At 47.4% G+C, this 16,305-nt stretch overlaps 1 protein-coding gene across 1 annotated transcript; it reads right to left on the reverse strand.

Annotated features, from left to right (window-relative positions):
* Positions 1 to 35: 35 nt before the first annotated feature.
* Positions 36 to 16,227, reverse strand: acvr1ba (activin A receptor type 1Ba). The gene is made up of 9 exons (XM_066708557.1): positions 16,016 to 16,227; positions 6,081 to 6,320; positions 5,490 to 5,747; positions 5,126 to 5,356; positions 4,293 to 4,460; positions 4,028 to 4,184; positions 3,787 to 3,911; positions 3,460 to 3,590; positions 36 to 3,355 (listed from the first exon to the last, which is right to left on the reverse strand). Exons 1-9 carry the CDS (start codon positions 16,104 to 16,106, stop codon positions 3,230 to 3,232), a joined length of 1,527 nt encoding a protein of 508 aa, XP_066564654.1. The 5' UTR covers positions 16,107 to 16,227; the 3' UTR covers positions 36 to 3,229.
* Between the last annotated feature and the right edge of the window lie 78 nt (positions 16,228 to 16,305).

A 16,305-nucleotide genomic window follows, 5' to 3' on the forward strand; every position in this document is an offset into this window, starting at 1 on the left:
AGCTCAAAACAGCAAGAAATCATACCAGCCAAGTATATTAGAAAAAAAAATGTATTTAATTGCTGTATATCACCTATATACAGGTTTGCAAACGGTTCCTGAAAGTGTTTATGTTGTCAAAGATGGTTTGTCAGTGTTTTCTCCAGCTGTACACAGAGGCTGGTGGGGGGGTGCGAGTGGGAGGGGGGGGCAGGAGGACAGAAAAGAACAGCACGCTTTCAGTGTAAAGCAGTTTCAGACTTTCTAAGCCATGCTCTCCGCACCCTGGCCCAGCAGAGGCAGCGGTCTCTCCTTCAGAGTCACTCCAAACCCACCAAGAGGACACAGTGCCACTAATGAGAAGGGAGAGGGACGTCTCTCCAGGACCAGGGCTGCATCGTCGCACACGGCCATCACCTGTCATAAACATGACGGGTCTCTGAAACTTTAAAACTCCCCCTCGCCCATTACAGCAGAGCACCCAGCAGTGCCATCCCCGCACCACGATGGCTGCACCCAGTCACGCTAGCAGCAAGTTTCGGGAAAAGAAAAGTATATACACACACACTCACTGTCCTCAGAACAAAAAAAAAATACACATGTAAAATCAGGGTCAGAATAATAAGGATGAAAAAAATATATATATATTACCCTTTCAGGTCTTTTTATGTCTTTTCTCTCAACAGGATTAACAGTAGTTCAGTTGTGGCAATCCCAGTCCTAATCCTACCCAGTTTCATTAAGATCAGCTACCATTTCACACAGCCCCTCTTCAGAAGCCTGATGAGTCGCACACACCGACACCGCAACACATCGCCTGTATGTCGACTGCGACTGTGTTTTAGTACAGAGAGACTGCTCAGATGAACCTGCACCCAATACACTACACTGAGGCTTGGCTGATAAATAGAGAGAAACTAGAGTACACATAACGCTCTAGTTAATGTGTCCGCATATCATTTATTTAACATTTTAAAGGGTGCTGCTACTTCTGCGACTCCACAGAAATCAAGATGCATTCACATACACGTTTGCGTGTGCCTCACTTGCCCAACGCCTACCCTCCCCCTGGCTGCCACGGACAGAATTAAAAATGAGAATCCAGTGTCCCTCAGGTCAAGCTTCTGCAGTGGGAGCTACAGATGTGTGTATTAAAAAACAAAGTATTCACACATACTTACATACATACATATACAAGTACTTATTCAGTATAATGCATTTTCTAAATACTGTACATGTGATGCAGAGGGTCAGCCCAAATGGGTCCAGCATAGTCTTCTGCTTTTGCTTTATTTATAGTTTTTCTAGTGCTCTTCCCACATCTCCTGCAGAGAGGACATGACTGAGCATCACTGCTCCTAACAAAGACTGCTCTGAGGAGACTAACTCACCTGTACCAATTCTGATCAAATTAAATTAAAAATAAAAACAGCAGGTTTTAAAACCCTCACGGAGGAGAAAAATAATAAATTAGATCAGAGACACTTTGAGATCAAGAACAGTACCTTCAAGTTTACCCCGTCACTCATGAGATTTAAAAGGAAATATAAAATAATGAATCATTCAAATTAAAATACCCACAAAATAAAATACAGCAGATCAGTTTTTTGTAGAGAGGAAAATTAAAAAACCATTAAAAATATTGAACAACCACATTATTAATATTATCAACATCAAAAAAAGAAATGTACAACTTATTTACATTTTGCATATAAAGGAGGTAATGTTTTTCACTCAGGGAGTTGTGTGTGTGTGTGTGTGCGGGGGGGTAAGTTACCTCCGAAAGAGAGGGGTGTGTAAAGAAAGGGGATAGGATGGGGGAGGGGTTGAGAAATGTCCCAAACATTTGAAATTGGGAAGAAAAATCCAGTTTGACTCAAGACCTCAGCCCCGAGAATCCAGTCTTTCAGTGTTCACAGCTCAGTTAATTAATGGATTCACTAATTAAGGACCAATTAAGTAATTGGTAAACTCCAAGACCATAGTTATCAACTCTGCAGGGTCCCCTGTAAAAAAACGTAGTTGGGGGGAGTGTAAGACTACAGTCCCACCACCAGGGGGAAGCGTTTTCACATTCAGACGTACAGCTCTGGTCAATTGCAACCAAAATATAAGCAATTCCTTAGGGCAACGTAAAAACGTACCATTCGTCCATTCAGCAGGGCAGCGCTAGAGACACGGGGGACAAGACTTTTACAGCATTTACACCAGTGTGTTTATCTTTGAAACCTCCAGTTTTCCACATTAAGGGATTCTTTGTAATCTGGGTTAAATCTCCCACAAACAACCACTTTGCCTGGGGAAAAATAAATAAATAAATAAAACCAACGAAAGGGGGATCAGAGGATCAATGTTTTGATTTCAAGTGCTTGGAGGAGGGAGATGCGGGGGGGCGGGGGGAAGAAACACAAACATGCATTCTTTTTACATATATAAAAAAACAAAAACACAAAGAAGAGTATTTAGTCCATAATGCAGTGTTGGGGTATTGTGGTTTTTGTGCTTAGTGTTTTTCTTTTCATTTCACAGATGTCTTGTTTCAAGGTTGCTCATTTTCAATTCAGCAGGGTTGTGTGGGTAATAATAATAATAATAATACGATCATCATGACATTTGCCTGCCAGTATAAATCAGGTGTCGGTTACTTGGACGTTTGCAAACAACTTAATCAAACAAAAAGAGAATTAACTATAAAATTCCAGCAGAATCGCCCTCAGACAGTCCCTCTCAATCTCTGCGTACGAGCAACCCTGCAGGACTGCACTCACACCCAGGGAAAATACATTCAGAACTAGGAATTCAAATTCAAAATTAAATTCAAAATTATTTTACCCCCCCAACCCAACACCGTACTACATATCTAACCTGGTTAAGGGTCAACCTCCTACTCTATACGTCAACTGCACCCCACGATGTGACAGCAGTGGGTGGGAGCCCTAAGGGAGAGCAGATCTGACAGACGGATAATAAATTAAAGTCTAAAACAAAAAACCTATAACTGTACAAAGAGAAACAAACAAACAAAAGTGGGCAGTGGAAAGGGCAGGGGATGGAGGAGGGACTGGGCAGGCCTGGGGGGCAGGGGAAGGGGTTAACTCAGTAGTTTTGGCTAAAATCATTGAGGTAGTCACAGCTCGAAGAGTTTGTGGCTTTACATCTGGCACGCGTCTCCCGATCCTCGCTTCGTCTTCCGCCACGCCTCCGTCCACTGTCGTTGTGCGTTCCGCGCCCCTCTCTCTCCCTCTCCCGCTCAGATCTTGATGTCCTCCTGCACGCTGAGCTGTGACAGGCTCTTCTTGATGCGCAAGGCGGTGAGGCGCGCCGCCCCGTTGGCATACCAGCACTCGCGCATGATCTTCCCCATCACACGCAGGGCCTGAGAGAGGGCGGGAGAGAGATGTTAATATTTTCACTGCATTTTTAAGAGAAAGACAGATGGAGTGTTCTTCAATGCATCTCGCTCCCCTCCTCTGTGTGTACCTCGTAGCTCTGCCACCAGTTGGGCACGTTGGGCCGCAGCTTCTGGTCACAGACTACCTTCCTCATCTCCTCAATGGAGGGGTCAGAGGGCACAAGGTCGTAGTAGGGCAGCTGGTACTCCTCGTGGATCCCTGGGGGAGCAGAGGTCAGAAGTCAGAGGTCAGAGGTTAGCTCACAGCTTGTGGATAAAGGGGGGAGGGGGACACAAAGAGTGGTCAATTAAAACCACCAAATACCCCGCCACCTGCCCGTCACCCAGGGCCTCACTGGAGCTGCCCTGGAAATGAGTAACCCCCAGCCTCCCCCAGCTGTGACCGAGCCTCTCACCTCCAGCGTTGCAGCGGCGGGCAATCTCCCAGTACACCAGCCCCAGCGCGTAGATGTCGGCGCACTTGAACGAGTCGAAGTGCTTCATGTTGATGGTCTCATCCAGCACCTCGGGGGCCATGTACCTGAGAAGACACAGCGTCACGGCAATGAAGAGCAGGGGGGGACACACATTCACTTGCAAGGCATTCTGGGAAACTAGGGATGGAGGGACAAGAGACAGGAGGCGGGACGCTCTCACCTCTTGGTGCCCACGCGCTGGTTGGGGGCGATGTCGATGGTGTCAGTGACGGACTCGTGGCGCACAGCCAGCCCCAGGTCGGCGATGGCACAGGTACCGTTCTTCTTCACCAGGATGTTCTTGGACTTCAGGTCACGGTGGGCAATGCCAGGCTTCCCTACAGGGGGGGACAGGACAGAGAGAGTGAGGTGACAGAGACAGACACCGGGACAGTGAGAGTCCTGAAAGTTGTTTCTGAAGTGACTGAAGTGCCCATGGCGCTCACCCTGCGTGCCCAGGATCTCCATGTGCAGGTGTGCCAGACCGCTGGCGGCGGACAGGGCCAGCTTGACCATGCCCTCGATGGTGACGGAGTAGCGGTTCAGGTAGTCAAACAGGGAGCCATGCTCGTGGTAATCGGACACCAACCACAGCTGTGTCCAGGTGCCGTTATCTGGGAGAGGAAGAGAACAGACAGACAGACAGCAGGACAGAGAGAGGGGGAGGGGGAGATAATAGACAGACAGCAGGACAAAGAGGGAGAGGACAGAAATAAAAAATGTATATTAAAAAATGTATACTAAATTGAGTGTTGTAGAGCTCGTCACTATGGTTACAGCTGGTTGCCTGGGGAGACGATAGCCAGACATGTCTCGGGCTCTTTTAAATTATTCACAAAAGTATTTAATTAATTTCAGTTTGTGTGTGTGTGTGTTCTGACTGGTTTCACTGTCTGGCTTACTAATTAAGAGACTGCACTGGGTGACAATCTCAACCCAGTCAAAGAGGCTGGGTGATTGGGGTTTTCTTGGTTACCAGGTTGTGGTCGGCAATAGGAAAAAATACACAAATCCAAAAAATGAACAAGCAAACAAACGTTTGAACTTTGAGGATTCACTGCCCAACTTGTTGTAGCTATGTTGACACCCAGGGTAATATTTTGGTTGGCCACACTGACAACCATAATACCAAGGCTACTTCTAGGTGTCCCTATCTCCCTCTCTTTTGCCATCCATCCCTTCATTTCTCCCCTTCTACCGGTCACAATCTAGATCTATACTGATTAACTGGACATATAGATCCAATCATTCCCAAGATGGCGTCAGGGCCACTGCTTACCCTTGTTGTCGGCGGCGATGAAGCCCAGGATGTTTTCGTGCCGCAGCATGATAGTCTGGTAGATCTCAGCCTCGCGGAACCAGGAGCGTTCCTCGCGGGACGAGAAGATCTTCACTGCCACATCTCCCCCCCGCCAGCGGCCACGCCACACCTCCCCGAACCGGCCCTTCCCGATGATCTCCTGTAGCACAATGGTGCGTGCCACCGTGCGCTGGACAAACAGGGGCAGGCCTGAGAGAAAGAGAGAGTCTAGATTAGCTACTGAGGAAATTCAACAATCTGCACACAGCTGAGGCCCTCTCTCTCTCTCTCTCTCTCTCTCTCTCTCTCTCTCTCTCTCTCTCTCTCTCTCTCTCTCTCTCACCGGAACCGGAGCCGGACGTGGACAGGTCAAAGATGAGGTCTTGCAGGGTCTTGTCCTTGGCTAGGTACAGGTGGTCGCAGGAGGGGTCCTCCACATCGAGCCGCTGCCGGTGGCTGTAGACTCGCTGGTGGTGCTGCACCAGGAACACACCCACGATCAACACCAGGCAGAGCAGGAACACCGGCCCGGCGATCACCGCAGCCAGCTCCACAGGACCCCACACCGGCCCCGCAGGGAAGCCCGGCTTCTCTGGGATCCCTGCCACAGAAATCAGAGGATACAGTGGTCAATGAAGTGGACTGAGAAGTTCCTCAGATCCCAGCAATGAAGTTCCCAGCGATGCTCCCTGGCCACAAATTTACCACGAGTCAACCACATTATAAACCAAACTAGAAATTCTTATTTGGAACATTGGGACAAAATCTAAATCCCAAAACGGACTGGACTGCTACTGGGCCCTAAACAGAGACTCCACCCCAGCAGAAGACCTCTTCACAGTCAGAGATACGAAGCAGAGACAGATCCTGACACAGTACCAGCTCAGTGACCACAGCCTGGCCATAGACACAGAGAGCGCCCTGGTTGGCTCACCGTTGGGCACTTTGAGGTTGATGCTGTTGCAGAAGTCGGTGTAGCAGCAGTGTGTGTTGAGCAGCCCCTCGGCGCTCAGGCAGTAGAAGGGCTGTCCGGCCGGCACCAAGTTCTCAGCCGTGATGCACATGCGGATGTGACGCTCCTGCCCTTTGATGTTGGAGGTGGAGGCCATGCATGCGCCATTAGTCTCGCACTGGAAGTTTGTCTTCTCGCACTCGGTACAGTTACACTTCAGCCCTGGGGAGGGAGGGAAGGAGAGAGCAATTAAAGGTTTAGCAGTGCAGTTCAAACAGGGTCAGCTCCAGTTCTTGTGTGGGATTTAATTCTCAAACTGGCTCGGCACGGACACCCAGAGCAGTGCTTATAATGAACAACAGTCCTTCCAACCCAACACCCCCACCCCCAGAACAAACACACAGCTGCCATTCCACATCCAGACAGTTCACCCCAGGGTCAACCTCAGCCAGCTGTCATGCCTACAGGAGAACAGCAGGGGGCGTTCCAAGCTGTACAAGACCACAGACACTGGCAGGACAGGACAGAGCATGAATGAGAGAGAGAGAGAGAGTGCGTGTAGGCGTTTACGAGAGAGAGAGGGCATCTCGGAGGGAGAGTAGCGCCTGCCTACCACACACCAAGAGGAACACTGAGCTCTCCTGGTCCGTGACGCTGTATCTACGATTTGATGTAAAATACCTGTAAATACAAGTCGCAGATATAGAGTTGCTGTATTTATTGTTCCCAGTTACCCCATTTCTGAGCACTGGACCTGTCAGTCAAAAAAGCTTTACTGAATTGAGAGAGAGATAGAGACGGAGAGAGATAAACACCCACTCAAAAACTCTAATCTGAACTCAGCGGATTAGACTGTCCCGATTCCCGACTGGCCCAGACCGCGGCCTCCTCCAGAGCAGCCAGGGCACCACTGGGACACGAAGCACGCTGGCATTACTCCACAGTGGGGGCCCCCCCAGCTCAGCCCAGGGGCCCAGTGGGTTTCTTATCCGACCACAACCTCCACTCATTCACTGAGACCTTTCCCTGTGCGAATCATTTGCTTCTTCCGACTTCTAAAATGGTTCAATTTAGGAGAATTCCCCCTACATAGTCATATTTAACCCGATCTCCCGTAAAATTATTACTAAGCTCTGATTGGGACGATTATCAGCTGTGAATTGCTGCCAGGTTTACAACAGTCAGCCAACACATTACTCACTATCTGCCTCAAACCAATGCTACGCTCTGCCTGTTTACATCAGGGCAGGGACTAATGACAGATATTCAAATACCGCGGTCAGATAGGAAATGGCTCGGCTTTTACTGCCGCCACACCTCCTTGTCCTCCCACTCACTGCAGCGTTGACAACGTTTCAAGTTACATTGATTTATGTATTTAATTACACCCCCACCGTTATGAAAACTGCTCACTGCTTGGACCCAGAGAGGGAGTGAAGACTAGGTGTCTGGAGATCCAGACCAAAGCCCGTTGACCCTGAGATCGAGATCGAGATCCAAATATTTGTATGCAACCAGCCTTATTCTAATAATTTAAATAATATTTTGAGTAAAAACTAGATCTACGTAAGTTTACTTTCTAATGCAAATATCTAAACAGAAAATGTATATATTGTTTACCTGGCGGTGCATTAGCAACACAGGACACTTAACAGCAATATCCTGCAGCAGAGGCCAAGAGCTGTCGCTGGATTGAAACAAACGCTTTTAATGAAAACTAGAACTAGAGTCCTGCACACTGCTGCCACCATGCCCAGATCCCTGACAGCGGTCTCTCCAATAGCTGTCCACCTGCCCCCTGGCCACTCATCCTATTATGGTTATTTTAGCACCGCTGTGTTAATCTACTGCTCCCCTGAGGGAATTGGCAGTCCTAGATCTGTGCCGCGGTTTTCACTCCTGTGTGTCTCTGTCTCTGTGTGTCTCGGGGTCTGCCTGTGTGTGAGTGTGTGTGTGTTTGGTTGTGGGTTTGTGTGTATTGGGACTTAGGCCCTGTACTCCGCTCACTATCCACTTAATCCCAGTGCGCTCACAGCCCTCCTTTGTGTGGAGATTAGGGGGAATGATCTGGGATTTGCCAAGCACTGCCCAAACAAAGACTGGGAGGGGACCGGCAGGGAGCCCGTGGCCCTGGTAAAGAGGGAATAGGGGGGCCTGTCTCTCAGGGGTGGGCCTGTAAACCCCCAGACAGTCCTTAGAAGGTGATCAGATCAGACAGACAGCAGGAGTGAGCCAGGGAGGGGGTCCCCATTTTTGTCTTTAAACCCCCCACCCTTCCTGTCTGGACAAGGTGGATTTTGGGGCGAGCCATGTCAGCACAGAGGGCACCAGCCACACTGAGCACCAACAGGAAAACATAAAACTGGATCAGCGCACACTGTGAACACACACCACTGATCTTCTCCACGAGCAGACTATGGCCCTCGATTGTAATTTGCATTAAATAAGGCCTGATGCTGTATTTTGTTGTCTTTATTCTTGCACCATTTGTGGTCCAATTTGTCAAGTCTACGTGAAGAGATTGTTTGGGGACAACTGCAAGTCACTCTGAATAAGGCTGTCTGCAAATAAATAAGCATAATAATCTACATTTAACACAGGATAACACTTCCAAAACAAGGCAGCGATTATGTTCTATGTTTTGTAATTGACGGATTTATTATTTAGGTTTCTGAACACACTGTGTCCTGTGTGTGCGAGTGTATAGAGTATTTTCCACACACAGACTGCGAACAAAGAGGCGTTTCTCCTCTCAGCCCTGCAGCGGTGCGGGCGAGGAGGAAGCAGGCTGGCGTCTCGCAAAGACTCTCTCCCCCCCCCCTTTTTTTCTTTTCCCATCTTGGTCTTCCCCACCGGCATTATGGGCAGCCGTCAGAGACCAGGAAAACACTTCCCAGCTCACTTTGTTGACAGTGATGGCTGGGGCTGTTCACAGGAGACAGGTCTACTGTACGCTGTCCACAGCCTTGCACTTTGACACCCATTGACTGCACTGCAGTGATTGTGGTGTTCCCTCCTGCAGTTGCCATGCTGGAAAATGACTCCCACACAATACAAAATACTGTATACTGATCTCTCTACAACAGCCCCCTACCGTCACACAGCCAGTGGTCCTATATTGTGCTACTCGAGCAGCCTACTCAGGATAATTAAAACATTAATTGATTGATTAATGAATAGGCCGACCAGTTAACATGTGTGGAAACTCTGCGTTTTCTTTAAGTTATTTATTTAGATTTATTCTAGCTAAATAAATACATCCCGTAATGGAACCAGATACAGTGTTGGGCCAGACGTAGGGTGTTTATTAAGACATGGAGACGCCACCTCTCCACTACTCGAGAACGAAAAACTAATTTTCCTCTCTCTGCCAGATCAATGATGGCTGAGGGGGCTGGCCCATCATCTAATTTTTTTTCCTTCCATTGTCTCTCTCTCTCTCAGGAGTACTCCGCCCCTCCTCTCCCTCTGTCTCGGCGTGGATCAATGTGTCTCGCAGCGGCCTGTAGGGCAGGGCTGTGCTCTGGATCGATTAGGCTCCTCTGAGGTGGATTTCAACTGCCGCCAAGCAAAGTACAGCAAAGCCAAGTACAGTACGGCACAGCACAGCATTACACAGTACAACACAATATAGTTTACACTTATTACCTATTAGAACTAGGATATAGGATTTGTATTTTATATTAAGTGTGTATGCACTTCTGTCATTTGTAAACTGTAATTGTATTTTGCTTGATTTGTAATTGTCTACTGTATTGCTCATGTAACCCTCTACAGCCCAGGTTTGAGCAGCATCTACGCACCACTCATTACTACAGCTCTGGCACACTCACACACACTCTTTGATGGGCACAACAGCACCCCAACCTGCACAGCACACTGAGCACAGCGCATCACAGGCTGCTGAAGGGAAGGAGAGAGAGAGAGAGAGAGAGAGAGAGAGAAACAGGAAAAACTAGAAGAAAAGCAAAGAAAGACGAATGAGGTGGCTTTTCTGTGAACATTTCAACATCGAGTGCTTGGTTTGTTCGGTGTTCTCCAGTTCCACGTTAATTTTGTGGACAAAAAAAACCTGGCAGCATTAACACAAGCTCCCACCTCCCCCAAAACCTTAAAATTAAATAAAAGATGAATTAATAATAATTTAAAAATAGTAGAGTGTAGACTACAGACTGAAAAATTAAGTTGAAAGCACAGAGCCACTGTGAACGCCGCAGGTACAGGTCAGGACAAGGCTGCTAAAGACGCCCCCACAATCCCACTGCACTAAGTGTTGCCAGATCACGGAAAAATATTTTAAAAACTTACAAATTAGAGAGAACTCTAGATCTGTAGCTAAACCCTCCGGGGTGTAGATAAGGGGGGTGGAAGCAACTAGGGGAAGTACATTTTTAAATTAAAAGGAAAAAAAACCTTTGGCAAAACCTCATAAAATCCATATTTACATTTTAAAACAACTCTGATAAACCTCTCACATCTAGCAAAAGCGGAGTGAAGATTCAAAACCTCTCAATCTAGAGGGAAAACGGGTGGCCTGGCTTTTCGAACTGCCTTCAAAACAGGGCCCTAGAACCAGGAACCCCGGGATCGGAGTCAAATAGGAAGGGGACAGCTGGCCTGAGTTATAGATATAAATAAAACCATCATAACACTGACTGGATTGTCATGTAACCAAAGACAAGCTGCCCGTGTACATCAGCTTTCAGATGAACCTGTCCTTACGTAACTGCACTGAGCTTCACTGAGCAGAGGGGGGGGGGGACTCTGATCCAGCCATGAAATTACAGAAAAGAAACAAGTGGGGTTTGAGCAATTAAGCCGTCCCTACGCCATTAATTAAAGGCAAATTAGCTGTGGTTTGAAGGAGAGAGTTTGGAACCCAAACTGTAAGACACACAGCCTAATTACAGGGCCTGTTCACAAACCACAGACCAGCCTCCCCACACTGCGGGTCTGAATATCCCTGTGCGAAGAGTACATCGTGCAAACCATCACTCCGCTAAAGAGATGTGACAGCAGTCTAGGCGTTTTAGATCATTTAAATCTCGATCTTTTTTGGTTGCTGCGTCTGTCCGTTTGGGGGAAATCAAAGGCTTCCAGGAACACGTTATCCGGCCTTGCTGGGAACCCCACAGACCCTGTGGATGGAGCACCTCTGGGAGGAGCTGGAAAACAAGTCAGGAAGAGAACAAAAGCTCTTCTCTGGCTGGAGCGCAAAGGAGGCGTTTATTAGATAGACGTGTGTGGTCTTAGGTGCATCAGGAATAGGGCAAACGACTGCTTTTCAGGACACTATTCGCGTTTCAACAGTGAGAGAGAGAGCTTTACAGAGAGGCGTGCCAGTCAGTACAACACAGCGCAGTTGTTTTTTCTCTCCACTATGATTTCAAGTAACACCTAATTACTCTGCACAGAAGACGGGGAATAAAGAGGCAGGGAGAGAGAAAGAAAGAAGAAAGGAGAGCGAGAGCACATAGGATCAGTGCAGAGCACCGCCGCTGCACTGGGAGGGAAGAGCAACAGTGAAGTCATTGTTCTGCAGGCGACAGGCAGGTCTGCACAGGGCAGGGCGATGAGCACAGAGCCGCTCCCTGCCTCGCAGCGCACTCCCACACCGGGCACACCGGGACACTGTCTGCGCCGTCTGTCTCCCCACTGTCCCAGCACTGACAGCCACAGCAGCAACAGGAACGGCGGGATGGGGGGTGGAGCACACATTACTGTAACTTTTCAGAACAGCGCCTCTCAATGTAAATGAGCCTGAAATGCAAATGACAGGCGCCAACATCCACCTTGGGCCTCCTCACACACCAGAGCCCTGAGGATCACTCACACACAGACTAAGAGCACACTTTGGCATGGGAAAACCACCACAGTTTAAATAAAAACATACAATTTTAACCACTTTAATGATTCAACTTCTATTAATTTCCTTTCATCTCCTTCCTGGTTTGAGAACACCTCAGTTGATGGCTACTAATGAAACCCCGGCTGAGACACCAACAAAGGGGTGGTACATTTCCCATTTCAACCCTAAATTGGTTAATTAGGTTCATTAATTGGTCAGACAGACTATGCTCCAGGTAGGGACGTAGAAGACCAGCCACACTGCAGCTCTCCAAGAACAGGATGTTCATGCTGCTAAAAATAATAATCATAATAATACAATTGGTTCCCATTTGGCAGACTCTTAAACAAACTTTGAGAGACTTCAGAGTGAAGTAGGCACTTGAAAAAACATTTATAGCTTTTAGAGAGAGTGAATAAAGAGTCTCTCAAAGATACACAACTAAAAGAGACCAAACACAACCCAGAGAGCATGGAAGAAGCCAAAGGCAAAAGGGTTTCAAGCAGCGTTTCCTCTGCTTGCACACTTAAACTCCCCTCACCCTGCACCCACTCGACTGCAGTGCGGCACTGCACTGACCGGCCCGCACGACCCAGACCTACACACGCACAGAATCACATTTAACAATAAATTACATTAAATTAAAGTAAATTAAAGTTCTCGCATTAATCAAAAGCTCCTTCTACTGAGGAGCCTTCACATCATCTATAAAAATAAATAAAAATGTATTTTCACCTTTTCACTGCCAGGCAGAGAGAGTGAAACACAAAAAGAGAGAAGCAGAGAGAGAGAGAGAGAGGGAGAAGCAGAGAGGTGCGCGCAGCGTCCCTGCAGCACTGTGCCAAAGTAATGCCGTAAATTACAAAAGTGTGTGGGAGCCCCAACTGACCCCACCAATCAGACGCCTCTCAGCCGTGACCCCCACCAATCAGACGCATGAGCCGTGACCCATTACCTCAGTCCTTTCCAGTAAATAATTGCAAAATAACTTTCAAGAAAGTCAGGGCAGTTACAGGAAAGCAGCTTGTTTCCCTGTGAAAAAATGTGCCTTTTCCAATCTCCCTCTCCATCTCATTCATGCTGCCTGTGTCCTTTTCACTCTCCTCTCCCCTGCTCTCCACTCATCCCTTTAACTTCTCATACTGTCTCCAGTGTAAACTTCATCAGTAAATCTCATATTTATAAACCTAAACTTTGACAAGTGTCCAAATCACAACCCCCCCCTCTACCCCCCCACAGTAAAATGGTACAGCCCACTTTCCCCTAAATAAGGGATAGGGGGATGGGGGATGTGGATTGTTGGCACAGTGCAATTAACGGCAAACCTTGTTCACACGCTGGCTGCCGGGAACAGGAGGTGCAGGAGACTAAATCCAAGAGAGACAGAAATCCAGTGAAGTAAAGGAGACTGGCAAAACACCATGCATTTTACACTTCATTTAGCTCCTGCTTCTGAGGACTGTGCCAGCGACTGGTAGAGGAAACAGGGGGGAGTTGTGGGGCGAACAGATGTTCCTATATTGTATGGGACATGCAAGCAAAAACTGAGATTGAGCTGTGATTCGTTTCGCTGTATCCCCAGAGGGCTGGCCACAGACACGCTGAGCCACTCAACAATTTACACAGCAGCTAGTCACTGAGGGCTGAGGGACCACCTCCTGTACAACCGTCCTTTGAAGGAGATGCAGAATGTGTCCAAATATCTGTATGACCCTGTCCAGTGACAAATACATACAGATAAACACAGGGTCCCTGCTGTATTAATACAAATTTAAATACATCAAATGAACAGCCTTATGTTAAAGTTTAATATGGAAGCAACAAAACACAAAGCACAAGTGTGAGCAGACACAAAACAGGCAGGACCTGGTGCCTTATCAAGTCTGCAGCTTGGTGTCGGGGGACGAATGAACACCAAGGTGCTGTGATGCAGGATAGGCAAGGGAGTCTATCTTGCTGCATAAAATTCGAACTCCCTGTACACTTCATACCATGTGAGATTTCCAATTTCAAACTATGTAGTCCTGAACACAAGACTATAAATCTGCTGTGTGCACACACCTCCCATATAACCGTCACCCTCCCTATCTGCAGGGTGTTTTAACCACCTCTGCTTCACTTGTCCTGCCGTACCCCCACATGGTGGAGCCCGCATTGTTCCAGTGTGCGCTTTGATTGTTTAACATTGTCCTGCAAGAGACTCAGCGAGCCATTATGGGGCTTTCAAACCATGCGGCTGCACTCGGCCAGGCGGTGTAAAAACAGAACACTAGCTGGGGGCTCAAGAATTACCCTGGTTGCTATTCTCTGCACGGACCCTCAGCCCCCCCTTTGTCCAGCCAGGACACCCGACACAGCGTTAAACCCACCCCACCCCCCACACACACTCGGGCAGACAGACAGTATTGTCTTGTAAATGAGGGTTAGAGACCTCCAAAACCTGTCAAAGACGGTCAGTATATATAGGCTACACCCATCCACAATAGGGTGAAGGGGCAGAAAGGGGGATAAGTTTCTTGTTTTGCTTAACATAATGTGCTGAAAATATATACTATTTTTAAGCGAGGTATCCATCTACATCTTTACAGTGTATCCATCGTCTACAGATCAGAGTCTGGCAGTGTTTTTTGGTGTTTTACCAACAAAGAATACTGTTTTATTTGGTATAGTATTTTACATTTTCATTAAATAAAAACAATTCAATTTTTTAATACTTATGATTAAAATCTTTAAAACTCAATTCTTAAAATCACTTAAAATTTTTAAAATCTGTGATTTTAACAAAAAACAAAACAATTAACTTCAAAATAAACGTGCCCAAAACAACAAAACAAACGTGATTAAAGCAAAAACTGCTCACCAACATAAAAGTCAAATACATTGAAAATAACTGAAAATGAACAAAGAATTAACAAAGAATTAGCCAGATTCGTCGGCCCAACGCTAATCAACCAGGGGAACAGAAACAAGATAAGCAAAACAGCAACCCGCGCTCTGTTCACAGTTGCTTGTGGTTTGACGGATATCAAGGCGACCAACACAACGTGCACCACTGAACTGTAGTATCAGTATTTCTGTATTCACCCCAGTTTATTTTCTAGAAGGGCAAGAGGGGTCGATCGACGGGTCTATTTGTGTTTATGATGCACTTCATCTGGGTCGTCTGAACTCCCACAACAACCATTTTCTCCCAGCTGGGCAGAAGGATCCCATGCAGTGTCTGCAGTAGAAAAGATCCAGGTGAAGAGACTCGGGCCTCTCCGTGTTTATTCATGTATTTATTTATAATGTAAACGCTGACGTCGTTCTCCCATTTTGTAGTACTAGACTACCCCCCCCCCTCTCTTTCCGTTGCCAATTTTAGTTAATGTTTTTAATATGAATCCACACACGCACAGGGCAGAATAAATGGAGACTGCTGGACAGGCCATGAATAAACCAGAGGCGAGCGAAGGTAAACAGATTAGTGCAGGAAAGCGAGCGCATTCAAGGGCCCATTGTGTTGAGTGGAGACGGTGGGGGGGCTTGGTTTTAATTTCTACACCAGAAGCTTTTCGTTGATCACATAAAAAAAATAATGCCCTACACCTTTAAATAAGCGACTTATTATAACGAGTTATATTAATATTACACAACCCATGTTAAAATCAATATACACCACACCGAGGGCATGATTTGTGCTCTAGCGAAAATACACACTGCTTAAAGAGATGTTATACAAGTCATAATTTGCCCGATATCACCTGTGATTTTGCATGGGTGCATTATTCACATTATTCTGCTCAGCACTGTTCGTTCGCACTCGGATGGGGGCGAAGCGACACAAGCTGGCACAGGAATCAATGCAAACACCGGACATTTTTCTTCCCGATCCCCGCACACAAAGCGCCGCGCCGCTTCCACGCCACGGTGCCCAGCGCTCCCTGCGCCATGTTGAGACGAGCCCGGCGCAGCACAGACCCGGGAAGAGACACAACCTCCCCCCTACACACACACACACACACCATTAAACAACCACAGCCGATCATCCCAGCAGTGAACACCATACACGATCTTCGGGGTTTCTTACCATCGCCGACCGCCAGCAAGCCAGACAGAAACAGCAGCGTCAAGACCGTCTTTTTCTTAGCCATGACTGCACAATTCCCATCGCTTTGCATTGATACATACAACAACAACGCAAAAAACCCCAAAGTGTGATCTTGACAAGGAAGCCAGACCTCAACCCCCCGCACACACACGCACACACGCACACGCACACACCACCCGTCAGCCAGGCAGACAGACCGAGACGCGGTTAAAGGGGCGTGCATCTTAAAGGGGACGGGCGGTTCGGTGTTTTTGTTGTGGGTGCAGGGA

This window comes from Amia ocellicauda, chromosome 7 (genome assembly GCF_036373705.1).
Source record: "Amia ocellicauda isolate fAmiCal2 chromosome 7, fAmiCal2.hap1, whole genome shotgun sequence".
Lineage (NCBI taxonomy): Eukaryota > Metazoa > Chordata > Actinopteri > Amiiformes > Amiidae > Amia > Amia ocellicauda.

What these genes read in the sequence shown, in the direction of transcription:
- acvr1ba (XM_066708557.1), bottom strand. Translation starts at nt 16,106, where the DNA reads ATGCAAAGCGATGGGAATTGTGCAGTCATGGCTAAGAAAAAGACGGTC. An exon ending in CAACCTCAAAGTGCCCAACG is followed by an intron (nt 5,748 to 6,080) that starts GTGAGCCAACCA and finishes TTTCTGTGGCAG; the next exon opens with GGATCCCAGAGAAGCCGGGC. An exon ending in GGAGATCCTGGGCACGCAGG is followed by an intron (nt 4,185 to 4,292) that starts GTGAGCGCCATG and finishes CCCCCCCTGTAG; the next exon opens with GGAAGCCTGGCATTGCCCAC.